Consider the following 18,411-nt stretch of genomic DNA (forward strand, 5'->3'; position numbering starts at 1 on the left):
TATACTTTTAGGATTCATTTAACTTTTCTGATTATCATTTGTGAAATTATGGAAACTCTATTTCCCTATGGATAACAATAGATGTTAAATAAGAAGATTTCAGAAGTGCTTTCTAAACCACAATGCTTCATGAGTTTCTACTGTTAGGCTTGTGTTGCTCAACATTAAGAAGGCTTGAAAGAACTTATTTTCCTTAGGGAAGTCAATTTACTTTGAAAATACACCTCTGTTCCTCAGGGTCTACTCAAAACACTTAATAAAGTGCTTTTTAAAGATGTGCTGGCAAAGCAGGTAGCCCCAGGGGTCCTCAGTAGACAATATTTAGATTCACCTCAGAAATAATATCCTAATTCGAGAAGATACTTACCTGAGCTCAAGAGGAAGAGAGATAATCTGCACAGAATTTAAAAGGCTGCTTAATTCTCCAAGGGGTTCCTGAATCCTTCAAGGCACTACTTGTAACTGGCCTGGCAGAAACACAGATACTTTCAAGGGACACTTGAATCTCTGAATCAGACTACTGAAACAACGCCCGTCCCAAATCCCAATAAGAGAATTTTCTTAGGAATAACTTATTGGGAAAAGGAAAAGGAACCACCCAGATGGAGGAACTTATCTCCTGGAAAGAGACTTCACACAGTACTAAAACCTGTCAGACCACTTTATATGATGAAACTAAAGCCCAAACAAGGATATCTGGTCAGTGAGGAGCAGGCCTACACCTTAACCAGGACTGGTTAGATGGTCATATCCTTCATACCTTTATTTCTCTACTTAAATTTCAATTTCACTTCAAGACTACTTTCCATCAAGATAGATTTGGGAGGTTTGCTAGTTTGTTCCTTTCCCAGTATAGTCTCAAGAATAATTTTCCTTTATCTGCTTGCCACTACTAATTGACTATTGACTTGTTGATGATGTGTGGTTGAATCTGGCTTGGGTACAAGCTATGAACACAATTACAGTAATACATTCTGAATTAAATTCTATGGTCCACTTTGATCCAAGAGCACTTCCCTCCAAACCAAAGGGTTCTCAAGTCTTTGAATCTGGTTGGTTAAAGACTCTTAGGGGTTGCTTGGGCAAGTGTGGTACTGTAGTTTGTGTATGAAGTGTTCCCTACAGGCTTCCATGTTCAGCACTTCTCATGTGAACCTTAGGATGCACAGCACTATAAAAGGAGGGGATCACCAGAAACATGTCCTCCCTCCTCTGCTCTGCCCACTTGCTGCCTATATTCTTTCTATCCAGTCTGAAATAAAGCAGGGGCTGTCCTCTTGGCCACTGTGTGCTGCCTCATCTCAGGCTCACAGAAATGGAATCAGCTGACCAGACACTGAAAACTCTGATAAAAAAATGAATATTCTCTCCCTTTGTTCTGCTAGGAACTTGGTCACATAAATGAAAACCTTAAAACATGAAGCTACACAAAGTAGATTATCACCTATTTGATAAATGCTTTCATTTGAATTAAGGTTTATTCAGGCACCGTAAAGGAGAGAACTTAATTAAAAGTAGTAAAATAGTTAAAAAGTTCTATTAAAAATATAATTAACTCAGTAAAAAGCAATTCATTCTCAACCACAAACAACTTCTCCAAGTCTAGAAAACAATGTTAATAATATATCTTACTGAAAAATTGGTATTGTTTGCACTCAAAACTATATGTTTTGTTAATGTCAAAACCAATACTTTAAATGCTCTAGCTTTTAAAATAAATCCAATAGTGTTTTGATGTGAAGTACTTAATATAATAGAGCTTATATTTATTTTTGTTTTTCCACAATACATTATAATACCAAATTATTAACCCACATGAGCAAGAGTATTGATCTCTCTGTAATACATTCAAGTTCTTTCATTAAATTCCCAGCAGTAGCTCCTTTTTCAGAAAGCACTAGTGTTAATCAAAATATTAGAAAAAGCAGTATGTACAAATTAAGTTGAATGTCCAAAGTCACTTCAATCTATACTGTTGTGAGTAATGTTTTAACTGATTATTACGATGGGCTGATGATCTTAGGTCTTATAAAGAGACATATATCTAAAAGTCAATCTACATAAACTTCATGTGGTGCTACAAACACACACCACACAGAAAGTCAGGGAAAGTCCTCATCCTGGAGTGTACCTTTGATGCTGAGAGCTAGTAATTGACAGAGTGCATAACTTAAATTCTGCACTTATCTGCCATAATTTAAAAGAATAAAATTTAAAGAGCTTTTAGAATCACAGTAAATTAGAATTAGGAAAACTGGGAGGCTACATCTCTATTGAGGAGTTAACCCCTAAAAAAGTTTTTCTGAAGTTTTTATCCCATTCTTTCTCAGTCTGAGACATATCATTATTACTTTTTGGGAGAATCAAAACCTGACCCACAACTCCTGATGTCCAGGGCTTAAACCATACCAAGCTGTCTCAAACCTAAAGCTTGTTTATATTGTATGTAATTAGAAAATAGCTATGTGTTTCAAAGGCACAGTCAGTATCTCTTCAAGGACATTCTGAAAATATGATATTGAATAGAAAAGACAGGGGTAGGAAGAAACATTTTTATTTGCAGAAATCTCTAAGTTCTATTAAACTCACATCACAACTCTGCCCAAACAAACTTATGACAACAGACAAAGCTTTGAGCCATTTCAATTTCTTTCTTGAAAAAAAGATGTAAAAGGTGAAACTGGAATTGACAGGCCCACTAAAACCTGACAATAAATGTTTAGCAGTCTCCTCTACTGTGAAGATCCAAACCAGTTCCTGGTGCACTAGAGCCACAGAAAATGTCTCAACGACAAGATCAGACTATGATATCCTTGAGCCTGGAGTTGGGTTCTAAGTTTACAATAATTAATACATTCCTAGTAGTGCTGGCTCAATGTAAAACTGGACGTATTTTATCTGTAGAAAATTTTATCTGAGGAAGGATTATCGAAAAGAAATGAGGTAACATGTATGCGAACACCACGCAAATGTGAAAGTCCTATAATGTTAATATGTGGTAAATGCTGTGTTGTAAAAGGTCTTTAACTCTGTGGCTCGAGTCTAAGATAAACTAGTCTAAGTGGTAAATCATTTTCTTATAAAGTAAAAAGCAATACAAGGATTTGTACCATAACTATTTCATTACACCACTAAATTAGAGTTGGTGTAAAGTTAAATAAGACAAGAAAAAGAAGGATTTGTAAAGATGAAGTAAAATGACTCTATGTACAGATTATACAAAAAAGTAACTTATCAAGAACAAAGCATTAGTATGTATCTGGTGGAGTATGTGTAAACAGATAATACAGTGCACATAAAAGTATGGAGATAGAAACAAAATATAACAATCTAATGATAGGTCCCTAAAAAACAGCCCTGACAATAAATTAGAAAAAGTGAGGGCAGAGCTCTACCTTGCAGATTTTGTAAAGAGATTCCTGACCATCTCCTCCAGTGTCTTTGAAGTAATCATGTGCAGGAAATGTACGATGAATATCTCGAGTAATAACACTCTCCTGTGCAGAATCCTAAAAGAAAAAACCCCAGCTGATTATTCATGTACAACTTTCTTTTCAATTACGTAAAATAACACACATATATAAAAATGCAAAGGGCATACAAAGTATACCTAACAAACTAGCCTTTCTAAAAAAAGAAAAAGAAAGAATGAAAGAACAAAAGGGTAAAAGAAAGAAAGAAGGAAAGAAAGAAAGAAAGAAAGAAAGAAAGAAGGAAGGAAGGAAAGAAAGAAAGAAAGAAGGAAGAAAGAAAGAAAGAAAGAAAGAAAGAAAGAAAGAAAGAAAGAAAGAAAGAAAGAAAGAAAGAAAGAAAGAAAGAAAGAAAGAAAGAAAGAAAGAAAGAAAGAAAGAAAGGGAAAGAAAGGAAGGAAGGGAAAGGAAAGGAAAGGAAAGGAAAGGAAAGGAAAGGAAAGGAAAGGAAAGGAAAGGAAAGGAAAGGAAAGGAAAGGAAAGGAAAGGAAAGGAAAGGAAAAAGGAAAGGAAAAAGGAAAGGAAAGGAAAGGAAAGGAAAGGAAAGGAAAGGAAAGGAAAGGAAAGGAAAAAGGAAAGGAAAGGAAAAAAGGAAAAAAGGAAATGAAAGGAAATGAACTGAAAAGAAAGAAAGCAAGTGTCATTAGGGAGAGACATAAAGATGGCTCAGCAAATAAAGGCACTTGCAACCAAATCTGATAATCTGAGTTTGACCCCCAGGACCCATATGTTGGTAGGAGAGAACCCACTACTGCAATCCTTCTAAACTCCATGTGATTGCATATACACACACAGACATACACTCACAGACATATACACATACAGACATACACACACAGACATACATACACAGATATACACACACACTCATATACAGACATATACACATACATACACTCACAGATACACACACACACACACACAGACACATACACATACAGACACACACACACACACACACACACACACACACACACACACAATGTGCCCAAATAATTATATAATAAAAACTCTCTCCTTCTAACACTTTCCCTTAGATTGGCACCTCCGCCGATTACGTTCTTTCACATGTCCATCTAAAGGCTGGGTGTATGTGTGTGTATGTGTGTATATGTGTGTGCATGAGAATACAGGGAGAGGAGAAACTTGTGTACATACATTTCCAGAGAGAAATTGCATGTTTCTTTCACTTACTAAGATCAGTTACAGACTGATCCTTATCAAGACGTAACTATACACTGCTCTCTTAGATTTAGTATTTAAAAAGAAAGAAATATGTCTGCTTTCAGGTATACTATAATAATTTAAAAATATTAACCCTATTCATATTTTTCTATTTTTCCTTTTAATAAAAATACTTTTGTACATTTCTACTTTTGTTGTTATAACGGTGTCTAATGTTTTATTCATGTTTATATGTGTGTTTCTGTGAAGTTATGTCATGTATACGAGGGTATCTGCAGAGGGCAGTAAAAGGCAGAGGAACCCCTGAACTGGAGTTACAATCAGTTATGAGCCATAAGACATGAATATTGGGAATTGAACGCAGATCCTCTAAAAAAGCCACTTTTTAAAACTATGAGTCATTTTTTCAGGCGTGTGTGTGTGTGTGTGAGTGTGTGTGTGTGTGTATGTTTGTGTGTGTGTTTTCAAGAACAAATTTCTAAAAGTTCAACAGCTAGGTCAAAGAATATACTCATTTTTAGGTTTGGTTTGATAGCTGGTTTGTCTTTTGGGTTAATTTCAAAACAGGCTTTCATGTAGTCAAGGCTAGCATTGGACTTGATTCCTTTCCTCCATCGCCCCAGTGCTAGGCTTATAAGCATGTACCATGCCTAGCTGTACATTCAAGTTTGATATAGACATTCTCCTTCTACAGTGGCATAATGTATACTTCAAATAACAACAAAGCACATATTTCTTGATATCAGCTAAATAACACTTTCTATTTTTAAATCATGGACAACATGGTAAATGAACTTTTGATCACAGTCCTTTAAAGAATATTTATGGGACATATGGGGAGGGGGGATCCGGGAAAGGGGAAATCATTTGAAATGTAAACAAAGAATATAGAAAATAAAAATATTAAAAAAATTAAAAAAAATAAAGAATATTATGCCCCCACATACATACACAAACACATACTAGGCTAATTACAAAACTCATTTATTCTAAAAATAAGAATCCCACAAGCTTTAATATGGTAGTTTATATTTTAAACATAAATTTAAGAAGTGTTTTTATAGATGGTGAGAAAATGAAACCTGAAAATTGTGTAAAATTCTGAACCTTATTAAAATGATTACCTTGATCTAATTTTAATCCTAGAAATATTTGTGTTATCTCTATTTAAATGTCAGGAAAAAAGGATGAATATTTTGAGGAATTTTACTGATGAAAATACTTTGTACAACTCAGAGAAGCATCAAAGACTGCTAATTGCCCATTAAACGTATTGTTTAATATCTTGCTTCTTCAAAGATCGAACAAATCCTCTTTCTGCCTCATATCAGGAAGGAGAAAATGTTTTAAATGGGAGCTGCTTTAATGATGCTGGTTCCTCTTGTGGCTGACAAGTGCAACAGGAGCAGACAGCTGATCAGGCTGTAAGTCAGGACCTGCTCCTGCTGCCTCGTTCACTTCAGCTGCGACTTCATGCTGGGTGGTAATTAGATCTTATATCACACAGAGAAAGAAAGAGAACAAAATGACAGGTTCCAAATTTGCTGCCACACATCTGACAAGGCAGTCCACAGGACATTCTGATGGCTTGCAGGAACAGAATATGGACGCTGAATAACATGAAGCTCTAATTTTGTAAATAGTTTGAGTAAAAGGAATGGGTACATCAAGATCCACACTTGACAAGGAAATGGATTTTCTAACACAGTGATGATCTAGAAGCACAGGAAGTTACAACACAGCGCTAAGGACCCTCTAGCTAGCAGTGAAGCAGGGGTTAGCAGGTGCGATCCTGCTTATGAAAACCTGATAACCACACACACACCGAAACTTTTACCTCCCAGTTTTTATTGATGAAGGGTTTCTCTTCCCATAAAGTGACAGATTTTATTTACAACCTATTTGAAAAGATGATGAATAAACTAACTGCCTTGGGTGGACAGCCTCAGGGACAAACATGTGCCTAGTGGCTCACAGAATATCTCTTTGGATTTTGCAGGATATTTCTGGGAGAAAATCAGTAGACTCACCTTCCCTAGGAACTGCTTACACATGTACCATCACTGTATGTTTATATGGTGCCTTTCAAATTTTTTCTTTTTTCCAAATTTTTAAGACTAAGACTAGACCTAGCTTTAAAGGGGAAACAATTTCTTATAGATAAAATCTATGGTTCAATACCATTTTAAAACTAATCCAACAGGGTATAATTAAGAGATTGCTTAATTTGAAATCGTATTCAATTCAAGTTTCCTACCAGGAATGTTGCATGAGACATTTATCTATAGCTGCCTACTTACCTGGCATGCTTGTAATTCTCATAATTCCTACCAGAAAAAAATCATCACTCACTTGTTTCTTATAGACAAAAACGTGAATACAGCTCTCAAACATCAAGAAGCATTAGGAAGACAGGCTTGGAAGAACCACATACCATTATTTTTTTACATTTTGGAGCTGCCAAGAACTAAAAGGCATTATAGTGAGGACAACTGTTCCGACACATGGCCTTGTCACATGTACAAAACACCTGTCTACACCTTGGGTTTCCGCATTCCTAGCACTATGACAGTATCTTTTCTTATTAGTTCCTATTGTCACCCCTAAAGCATAAGTTGTGCTGTCACTTCCTATCTACCACAAAATCAATCCAGCTTTATAAGCATCATTCCAATCTGTCAGAGCTATTAAAAGCGCCAGTGTGAACCATCACTAGCCACAACCAGTAGGAAGATAAATGATTCAGACCTAAAAAAGTTTTGACCTTACAATGTGTCTTCTATTCTTCAGGGATCTTCCTTCAGTTCTATGTTGCATGGTAAACACCACAAACTAGTCTGCTTGCACGTCCCTGAAAGCAGATGGGTTTGTAGTGGTGGGTATCATTTATCGGCCTTGACGTTTGACCATAAAATCCAAGGATGACATGAGAAAGGTTAAAGAATATTCTACTTTCAAATGTATTGCTAAAATCATGAGCAACAAGCAGTAGGAAAAATGCTGAAACATGGCCAATTTTTTGTCTTGAATATAAAGAGGTGTCTAAACATAAGTCAGGTATATAAAGACAAAAGGTAAAATTAAACAATCATATTATGAATAAGTTGTATGCCACAAACAACACATACATGCTTTCTACTGTCTCTGAGTGAAAGAATGACATGGGGTGTATGTGTGTGTACAGACAGACAAACACACACACACACACACACACACACACTATACCAACAAATTAAAAAAATCTCTTGGGGGTATGTGGCAACTATGAGAACTAGGTGTAGTTCTTATATCTGAGACTACTCTGAGACTCTAGATACAAATATACTAAATATGCTACAGCTATACTCAGCTCTGCACTCATTCCCTGGGCTGCTGTGGGTTCACTCTTCCAAATTCAAGATTCAAATGAGAAATAAGGTAATCCTGAGCCTCTAACAGCAGGAAATATACTTTTCGACTGAAGAAAAAAGCTGAGCTTCGTGATCTTATATTTTAAACATATCTTTAGCTTTTTATTATTTGTTATATTGATGAATTATGATTTAGCAAATTCTTCCTTTAAACTCTAGAAATAATAAAATTTTAAGAAATAGCTCTACATATACCATGTAAAGAATAAAACATTATTTTGCTTTTTGCTAATCTAAGATTTACTCTCTGATAAGGATAATATTTGATAAATATGTGATATTTAAATAAAGCATTGCTTTACAGAGTTATAACCATCCATGCACCTGTTTTTATAGGCTGCTGCATAATTTTCAAAACTTTTTGAAAGCATTCTATCACTTCTCCAATCATTCTAGAAGCTTCTTATTGAAACTTTTCAACCTCAGTTATACATTAACCTGAGTAACAAAAAGTCAAATGTATATACAATAAACTTTTAATTTTCTATTAGGTTTGAAATCATTTGTGCATTCAGCATAAGTACTTATTAAGATTCAGACTCACTCTAGATAGAGAGCACAGAGCTGATAGCAAGACTGTCTCCACCCCTATAAAGAATATATTTTCAAAGAAGAGATCAAGGCAGTAAACAAATATGCAACAGTGACTGGTTGGTGCAAAGTATTATGAAGAAATAATATGGAAAGAGTGAAGAGAGCTAATACTTAGTGTCTTTGTTTCTGTGAGCAAAAAGACAAATCTTTAGAGAATGAACATTAACATCAGGGAAAACAGGTGGGACGGGATGACATAGCTTAATGTTTTAAAGCATTCTGTGACCATTTTGTTTGCAAAATGCCTTCAACAGACCAAAAAAATCCACTTTTCTTGATTAACATTACCTCAAAAACTTCTAAAATATAATCTAGATGATTTTTACAAATGCTTCCATTTATATATTCAAATAATATACTCCTAATTACACATACTCCTAATAATGTATAGGTACACATGTACTTATAAAAACCTACTATTTACAATTTTATTTAATTAGATTTAATGTGTTAATGAGCAAGAAAGCATTTCAATAGCACCTGAGGGAATCAAAGGGTCTGTATGGTGTCTCAACAGCAGGAAGTTTAAAATCATAACAATGAGCAGGAACAAACTACGATAGAAGGAAAGACATGATAAAGACAGCTCATATTGGCGATGTTAACTGTACAAGTTCAATGGAAAGAGTGGTTTCCAAAGGGTTCAAGCGGCACAGGGGTCTTTCTCAGAAGATACAGGCAGGTGGTAACAGGCATGGAAGAAAGCTAGATGGGATCAAGACTGAAGGTCTGTGACACTGACAGTGAGCATGTCTGTGCAGCGGTTCTACTGGGCATGCTCAGGTGATGTCACTCCAGGGCTAAGAAAGGAATTCATAAAAGACTGAGTAGATACAGAATATGAAAAGGTGATCTGCAATAAAAACTATTTCGTGTGACTTTATCTAATTAGCCACAATTTTATTATCCAGTACTTCAGTCTGACCTTGGGTGCTTTTTAATATTTGAAAAATGCAGATAGATGGTGAAAAAATAAAGAGAACTGGCCTTTGTCTTTGGATATTTAGAAGTGACCATTAAGCTCACACAATACCACAGAAGAATGAAGGCTTGCAGTTATAGATCAAAGTAGAGTCTAAAGTACGGTCATCCTGGCTGCATGTGACTGAATCCCAATAAACACTCAGATCAGCATTCAGGTTGGCCTTCTGAGAAAATAATAGTCCATGTATGTTGTTAAACATTGATGTCAGGAGATAAATGCCCATGATTCTAACAGATGATAGGATGCCTCTAGTAGTGCTTCTCCTAGCTGTTGCCTTTAACTTGCCTCTTATCTAGCTTCATTCTGTATCCTTCACATGAGAAAACTTCTGTGACCAGTACAGCTTTCTCTGAGTGTAGGGGGTACCTCTAGTGAATTATAATCCAGATGGGGTCTTGGTAACCTCTTACATATACTTCTGGTGTCAGGTCAGGGTAATTTGGAGTGGACTCTGACTCTGCATTTGGCTAGACTCATAAATCAGCCCACATTTTTCTTATTAAAGTGGAAGCTGTTACAAAGTTTGAGCTGGTCCCCTGTTCAGAATCCTTAGTGTCCCAAGTGCTTAGGTGACCACTGCATCCCACCCTGCCCAGAAAAATCAACAAATCTAAAGACCTCACTGTAGTTCATCTCACAAATTTGCTATGTTCAAAGATATCACTACCTTTTCATGTCTGTAACAAGATATTATTCAACTTAAAAGTTACTTTTGCTTCTATTTTAGGTAACTCAAAATAAACCATTGTACTGGGGAACAGGCCCAGTAAAGTGGTGCTGTGTACCATGAGGACCTGAATTTGGACCCCTAGTGCCCATGTACAAACCAGGGAGCCTATGCAACCCTAGGGCTGATAGTATAGAAAGGCAGGTTTCAGAGAGTAATTGGCTAGATGGTGTGATCTACTGGTCAGCTCTAGGTTCCATGAGAGAGCATGGATCAAGAAACCAGGTGAGAGTAACTGAAGAACTCAACATCCCTGGTCTTCATGCACAACTGCACATGCACACAAAAACGTGGTATACTGATATACTACCATACCTGGATGGGATCACTGGAGTCATGGTATTTACTTCTGACATCACTGTACCTATGTACACCACACTCTGATGGTGTGCACTATGGACACACACACACACACTCAGAAATTATGTATATATAAAAAATTAACCATGTGTTTAAGTAAATATCTATACTTTATTAATTAACTGAAGCACAACAACTGAAAAGCAGGTCTTGTAACTATTAAAATGATCTTGCTAATTCCCTTTCAGAAAAGATCACCTGGAATATCAAAACAGAGTCAGTATATTCTAGCCTTGCTTATCAATTAAAAAAAAAAAACCTGAACAGTTCAGCTGGCTCCACTCCTTGCTGCATGCAGGCAGTGTGAGAGATCTGGTCCCAGTAGTGAGCTGCTGGGCAGACCAACCTAGCTACCACCCAGACCCAGATCCAGAGATCTGAACTGGCACACCCCAACATCCACCCCATCTACACACTCTAGGGTACAAGAAGGGGCTGTACTAGACAACCCAAGCTGCAGGATCTCCATGACACAGAGCAACAACAGGGTATCTGAGAGGAGCCTCAGCGAGCATAGATTATTGATAGTGTAGCAGAAGCCAGAGGCCTCGAACAGGACCAGAGAGTCATCCCAATGCACATTTACAAATAAAGATGCATGGACAAATGGGTATACTGTGTGACACCCACAGGTTCTACAGGGAGATTTTTTTATTTTTTGTTTTCTTTGGGGGTGGGGGGGAGGTTACAAGTATAGAGGGTAGATATGGACAAATGGGGAGATCAGGGGGTTGGGGTACATGATATGAATTTCACAAAGAATCCAGGTTTTTTAAAAGCTCTTCCTGGGAAGACGTGACCACCTCTAGCATCAATGACTAACTTTCCTCTCCTGAATCCTTACTAAAGCAGATGGCAACCGTTTTGACTATCAGCATTACGTGAGAAGCTGCTTCCCAGCACATTTTTCAAGTTCCTACTTAGATTTACAGGCCCCAAATCTCTACAGCACTTGCAAGCAAGCTATATTTTAAAACAAGTATCTATGTAAGCCACCAGCAAAGATGCAAAAACTGTTTTCTAGGAATCGCATGTCTGACAGAGTTGCCATTCTGCATTTAAAACTTGAGTTCAAACTTCAGTTGGAATGAGTTCCCCCCACAGGTCTACATTCCAGTTTCTGAGGAGACACACAGGATGGCTGCTTCTTTTCACTTTGTACCCTGTTAACTGTTTGGTTCTCTGAACTTCCACTGTGCCAGCTAATTACCTGGAGTCCATGCCTGGACTACCCCTCTGGTTTGCCACCTTCAAGGGACCCGAGATCAGTCCTTGCTTTTGTTTTCCTGGTTCCTCAGATGTTAGTAGGCACTTGGTAAATTAGAATAAGGAAAGCAGGCAGGGTAAGCATATATTCCTTATTAAGAGAATAAGCAATGACTCATGAAATTCCAGAGTAAAATATATACAAAAGTTCTTTAATTCTAATACTAAAAATGACACATGAAAATAATTATAAAAATAAAGATGTTTCCATCTTTTAAACAGAAGTAAGAACTCCTATCTATCCAGTTTTAATTTTCTCCAATAGTCAAAAGGCTGTTTAGAATTTTCTTATTAAGCTTTCAAACTAGAAGTAATTTTAAAAAGAGATAGCAGAGAGAGGTCTGGGATATAATTTGATGGAAAAGGAGCTACATAGCACGCATGAGGCACTGAGTTCAATCCTTCACCTCAGAAAAAAAATAAATTTTACCCATTTACAAGGTAAAAGGAAATAAGCACTCAAATGTTCCATAATTTTATAAAGTCTCTCTGTATGTGGCTATATGCACAAGTATATACATATGATGCATATGTGATATCTATGTGTACACTCATGAGAAGCCTCACACACATGAGCCATGGCAAAAGTGTGAAGGTCAGCGGACAACCTTGGGTAGCAGTCTTTACTTTCCAACTTGCTTAAGACAGGATCTTGTTGCTGTTCAACATTATTCAAAGCAGAGCAGCTGGCCATGTGCTTTGGGACATTCTTCTGTCTCTGCCCCCCTTCTCCTCATAGGAATACTGGAATTTCAGACATATTCTATGGTATCTGGCTTTACATGGGTTCTGGTGATTAAAACTCAGGTCCTCATGCATAAGTAACACTTGTGTTACCTATTGAGCCTTCTGCCCAGTCCTATCACATCATTTTAAAATAAGCCATTACTTTATAAGAAACAAGTCACATAATTAATGGGTTTAAATCTCTGACAAAAGCAATTGAATATGGTTTGTTTCTGCATTTTTTTAATCTTGGATTTTGGGCCAGGAGTGTAACTCAGTGGAAGAACATATAATTAGCATATACAAGGCCCTAGGTTTAAGTTCCATTATACACAACACACACACACACACACACACACACACACACACACACACCTTAAGTTTATTATTGACATGTTAGCTTTTGCTTAGTAAAACAGCTTGAAGATCACAGGCTTAGGCATGATTAGAAAATTCCTACTCAGCCTAGCGGTGGTGGCGCACACCTGTAATCCCAGCACTCTGGAAGGCAGAGGCAGGTGGATTTCTGAGTTCCAGGCCAGCCTGGTCTACAGAGTGAGCTCTAGGGCAGCCAGGGCTATACGGAGAAACCCTGTCTCAAAAAAAAAAAAAAAATAAAAAAATAAAAAATAAAAAAAATAAAAAAAAAACTCCTACTCAATATATATCTGGATAATGGTATGTACAAGTCCTTGGAAATTTGAGAGCTATGACCAATTTATGGCAAACCTTTGTTACATTTAAAACACATACACACCTGTCTTTAATCAAGCCTTTTGACTTCTATGTCACTCAAGTCATTTTTAGGTAAGTTTTCCTTAACAGACCCAAAGAACTAAGAAGGAATATTTACAAGTCTGAATTTCTAATACAGTTTAAGAAAATATAACTGCTATGAAAACTGAGTTGATTCAGTGGTTCTGGGAACTAAAAGAAAGGTACAAGCTATAAACTTGACTAGTTCTGTGGTTTTACTAAGCCTGTTACAACAAACAAAATACCAATAATCTGTCTGAAGTTTTAAGTTATATGAAGTTCGTTAATACACAAAACATTTTTGCATGAAATTAAGTAAATGTTATCATACCATAACTATAATTAGCATTTTCATTAGACGACCTTTCAGGTCACCTGGAAAGTCTCCCTTACCTGAACCATCGCCCTTCTCAGAATATTAGTACTTTATGCCTAGAGAATTTCAACAGCTAAAACATCATCACAAAGATAAATTTTCTCTCTTTTAGTCAGCCCATAAAGTCTCTTAGATTAATCTACCTGAAGCACTATGCTGCTCTTTGGAAGCACTCAAATCTATCTATAACACAATACCAACTGTGTGGTCAAACTGCAAAGCCCTTATTCCTATCTGAATCACATTCCAGCTGCAAACGTACACTGTTCTTTTAAGCTTCAATGCCTTTGTACAATTTCCTTTCCCCAAATGGTCCTACTGCCCACCAATCTGAAATGCACCCGTTTTTAATGCCTCATAATGTGTCTTTCACAGGGCTCCCTAATGATCTCCAGTGGAAATATGTTCTATATAACGCAGTACCAAGTTATGTATGCTTTTACTAAGCTTATAGTAAGTCACATGTCACCTCAGTGAAGGAAAATCACCTTACTTATGGTAGAAACACAGTGTACTATGTATAGAATAGAAATAGTATTTGTTGAGTAACTAACTATAAAAGAAAAATGAAGAAGCAAAAGAGAAAGGGAGTCCAGAAAGAGGTCCCATGGCTGGAGAAGTAGAGGCAGGCCATGTCTCTTGCAAAGAGAAGGCCAGGAAGGTTTTCGTTTGTTGAGTGTTTACATGCAGCATTTAATGCTTTAAGCTGGTTCCTAAACAGAAAGGCTTAGGAAATTATCACAATGCAGAATGTACCTGATGGGACCCTGGCAACAGCCAATGCCATGATTCACATTTTCACTCATAAGAAACAAATGATCTCATTGTTCAAAGGACTGATCTGGAAGTTACTATAAAACAATTCACCACACCTAGCTCACAATCTTAGCTTCCTGAAGTGCAGGAAGGATGGATCAAAGAACTTTTCACACAGATTCTGAAGTACACATTTTACTCATATCAACTCAAGTTAAGAAGTTTATTAAGACAGTTGAAATGCGGCACCTTACCTAAATAGCAAACCAAAATAGCATTCTTTCAAATGAATATTTCTAGATGCCAATCATGGGAATGATATTGTGTGGATGGAGATCATAATGTAAATGAAGCCCTCAAAGGAAACTGGGGTACTGTAGAATGCAGAACTTTTTTTTTTTTTAATGCAGCAAGTGTAAGAATTACGGGAAGGGGAAGAACAGTTGGTTGGCTTTCCTTACAGAACAAGGATGTAGGATTATAATCCTGAGTATTAACCAAGAGGACACCTCTGCTTCTGCCTCTCAGGAAATTCTGACATCCCATTGCTCGGATTATTAGGAACAGATGAAGAAACCCAGTAGAGAAGTGGAGCTAAGACCTGCCACCAGACCGTGGCCCAGAAGGATGATGGAGGAAACTAGCAGTATGGATCAGAGAGTGGCATGGGGACATGACAACCGTGCAGAACAGAGGCATTAACTGACTAGCTCTCTCTCTGTGGTTGATGAAGTGAGAATTCAGTAGTGCAATTATGACAGAACCAGTGTCCTATACAGAAAACCAATGCAGTTAAATATGTTCAAATGAATAGGGATTGCCTTCTAAACCCATAAGTATTAAAAGCTGCTATCTTAGCCCCAGCTGTAACATTACCACATAAAATACAGCATGGAAAATGCAATTAAATTTTAGTGGTTGATTACCATCAACTGACATTAGGGGCATTCTATTTCTTATTCACTAAATCTTATAGTCATGCTTTCATTATTGCAGTATCAGGAAAAGCAAATCCTGAGTATATTCATAGGTTATTTTAACTTTAAGTTGAGGTCTGAAAAATACCTTGTTTGATATTAAAAATGGCAGCACTGAGCTTCTAAGCAAGCTGTGCTAATTTACTTGGTGAAAGTGAGGAGACACTAGGTAAAGTTACAGACACTGCTATGAATAGAGTCACCAAGATCTGATCTAAACTCAGAAAGACTGGGAGGAAAATGAGGACATCTAGATAACAATGGACAGACAGCATCATTAATGAGAACAGCGAGTCTGAGAGGCCCAGAAAAACTGAACTGATGACCTGGAAAGCAAGATCAAATTAAGATACAGCAGACTCTTCTGAAGTCCCAGAACACAAGGAGACGGAGTGAGTGACACAGATGCTGAGAATGTTCCCTTCCTCAGCACTGTCCTCTAATCAAAGGCCAAAGAAAAGAGATCAATTGGCATTCGACAACTTCCTTAGCCACCTCAGAAAGATGCTCTGAAATGAGCACATGACACAAACCTACGCCTGGGACTTTACTGCTGTCCTATGCCTCAGTGGAGGTCAAGTTGCTTCACCAGTTATCAAACTGTAAATAGTTACAAAGAATTATTAGATAATAACTTGAGAGATTTAGTGGAATTCATGAATTGGGGGTAAGCAATTGCCTTAAGGCGAATAATTCATAGGAGGTATATTTTCAACAACAATATCTAATTAAATAATGAACATTAGCTTTCATACTTCAACTTTTTTCCACAGGGCTATGTTGCCCTTAAATATTTTTTAATAATTTTTCTGAGGAGTTAAAAATAACTTCTTGTTTGTTTGTTTTAGGGGAGTGGGTTTTTATTTTTCTGTTTTCTGGGTTTTTTGTTTTTGTCTTTTGTTTTGTTTTGTTTGTTTTTGAGATGGGGTTTCTCCATATATCCTGGACTAGCTGGAACTTCCTATGGACTAGGCTGGCCTTGAACTCTCAGAGAATCTCCTGCCTCTGCCTCTCTCGTGCTGGGGACAAATGCATGTGTAACAAGGCCCAGTGTGGACTGGAGAGATGGCTCAGTGGTTAAGAGCACCAACTGCTCTTCCAAAGGTCATGAGTTCAAATCCCAGCAACCACATGATGACTTACAACCATCCTTAATAATGAGATCTCATGCCCTCTTCTGGGGTGTCTGAAGACAGCTACAGAGAGTGAGTGGGGCAGGAGTGAAAAGAAAAAGTATCTGAAGACAGCTACAATGTACTTACATATAATAAATAAATCTTTAAAAAAACAAACAGAAACCAAGGCCCAGTCATTTTAAGTTGTCATTTATAATTTTATAGCAGACACTCCGACTATAATGATAAACATATGAACAAACTGTTTTTTAAAATGATACATTACTTAAATAAAATTGTTATTTCTCAAATTGTATATTTTAAAGTACAGAATTTTAAAGTGAAAATAATTTCACCAAAGACTGCATTACCTTCCGTGGATGTCTCTCTCTCTCTCTCTCTCTCTCTCTCTCACACACACACACACACACACACACACACACACACAGACACTTGCACTAAAACAATTTTCATCAGTAACTTCAGTCTTTTTGCCATCTGCTTTTCTCCTGGGCTCAGGGCTTGTCAACTTGACATCTCACTCTTCAGAGACGGACTCAGCAAGGTTTGGGCAGGGTCTTTGGAGATATACTGCAATGAATCTGATGTAGCCTGTGTTTACCATTCTAAAAGTAGCATGAACCTGGGAGACTGGAGCCTATACATGAGGCAGACGAACATCCCCTGCAGTAGTCAACTTTATTCAGAGCATCAGACGGTTTACACTCCTGAGGGTTTAAGGTCCTGTGAGTGAGGTTCTCTGAGATCAAACTGTGTATTATCATAAGAACAGGCTATACTGTAGCAAACATGCTTTTCCACAGAGGCATATAAACAAATAATAGCCAGTTGTTATGAATAATCTAAAGTCAACTCATTCCCATCTGGTACACCTGGGAGGTGGCACGGAAGCACATGCCAAGAGCAGTTTAGTGCTTTTGACGAAACTAAGGTCACAAGACTCTTTTTTTGTTTTCTCGGAATTTTCCAACAAGTACTTAGCATTCCCCACACAACTCTGCTCTTAGAATATGTTCTAACAAGCATGTACTTAGAATATGTTCTAACAAGCATGTACTTAGAATATGTTCTAACAAGCATGTACTTAGAATGTGTTCTAACAAGCATGTACTTAGGTTACCTGCAAAATGAAAACACTCAGAAATAAGAACAAAGTTTCCCCCCATGATTTGGTAGTTCAAAGGAAACAACAGCAATGCATTTAGGTAGTCACAGTGTAAAAGGAGTTTACTAGATTTTCTGGACCTTGCTTTATGGAGCTTCTAGCAAATCCATTGGGCACTATCACATCCAATTGTGATGAACACAATATTTTATTTGTTGTTTTGTGTTTCTAATCTGCCCAATAAAGAACAAAATAATTCAACCTGAGGCAGAACGTTAGATAGGACTAAGAAAAAAGGCTGGGTAAACGTTAGCCCTCTTTGTGTGGATGAGGGGAATGTAATGTGTCACACTGGAAAGTTGGCTGGGTGGATGTGGCTACTGATTTAGCTATGGGAAAAGAATAAAATGAAAAACAATTTAAAGTTTTCTTGGAGCTAAACAAAAAGTAAAAAAGAACAGGAAATATTATTTCTCATTTGGAAGACAAAGCCTCATTTGAAAGAGAGCAAGGAGGAATGCATGGGAAGGTTTGGAGGGAGGAAAGGGAAAGGCAAAATGAAATTATAGGAAAATATCAAAA

The 18,411-nt window shown here is 37.1% G+C and overlaps 1 protein-coding gene across 10 annotated transcripts in view; it reads right to left on the minus strand.

Annotated features, from left to right (window-relative positions):
• Positions 1 to 18,411, minus strand: part of Rabgap1l (RAB GTPase activating protein 1 like) — a 622,756-nt gene that overhangs the window by 242,958 nt on the left and 361,387 nt on the right. For all 10 annotated transcript variants that reach the window (XM_052199889.1, XM_052199890.1, XM_052199896.1 and 7 more), the window contains one exon: positions 3,396 to 3,509. In XM_052199889.1, the coding sequence (XP_052055849.1) occupies positions 3,396 to 3,509 (114 nt within the window). The remainder of the gene's footprint in view (positions 1 to 3,395; positions 3,510 to 18,411) is intronic.

Source organism: Apodemus sylvaticus, chromosome 12 (assembly GCF_947179515.1).
Source record: "Apodemus sylvaticus chromosome 12, mApoSyl1.1, whole genome shotgun sequence".
Lineage (NCBI taxonomy): Eukaryota > Metazoa > Chordata > Mammalia > Rodentia > Muridae > Apodemus > Apodemus sylvaticus.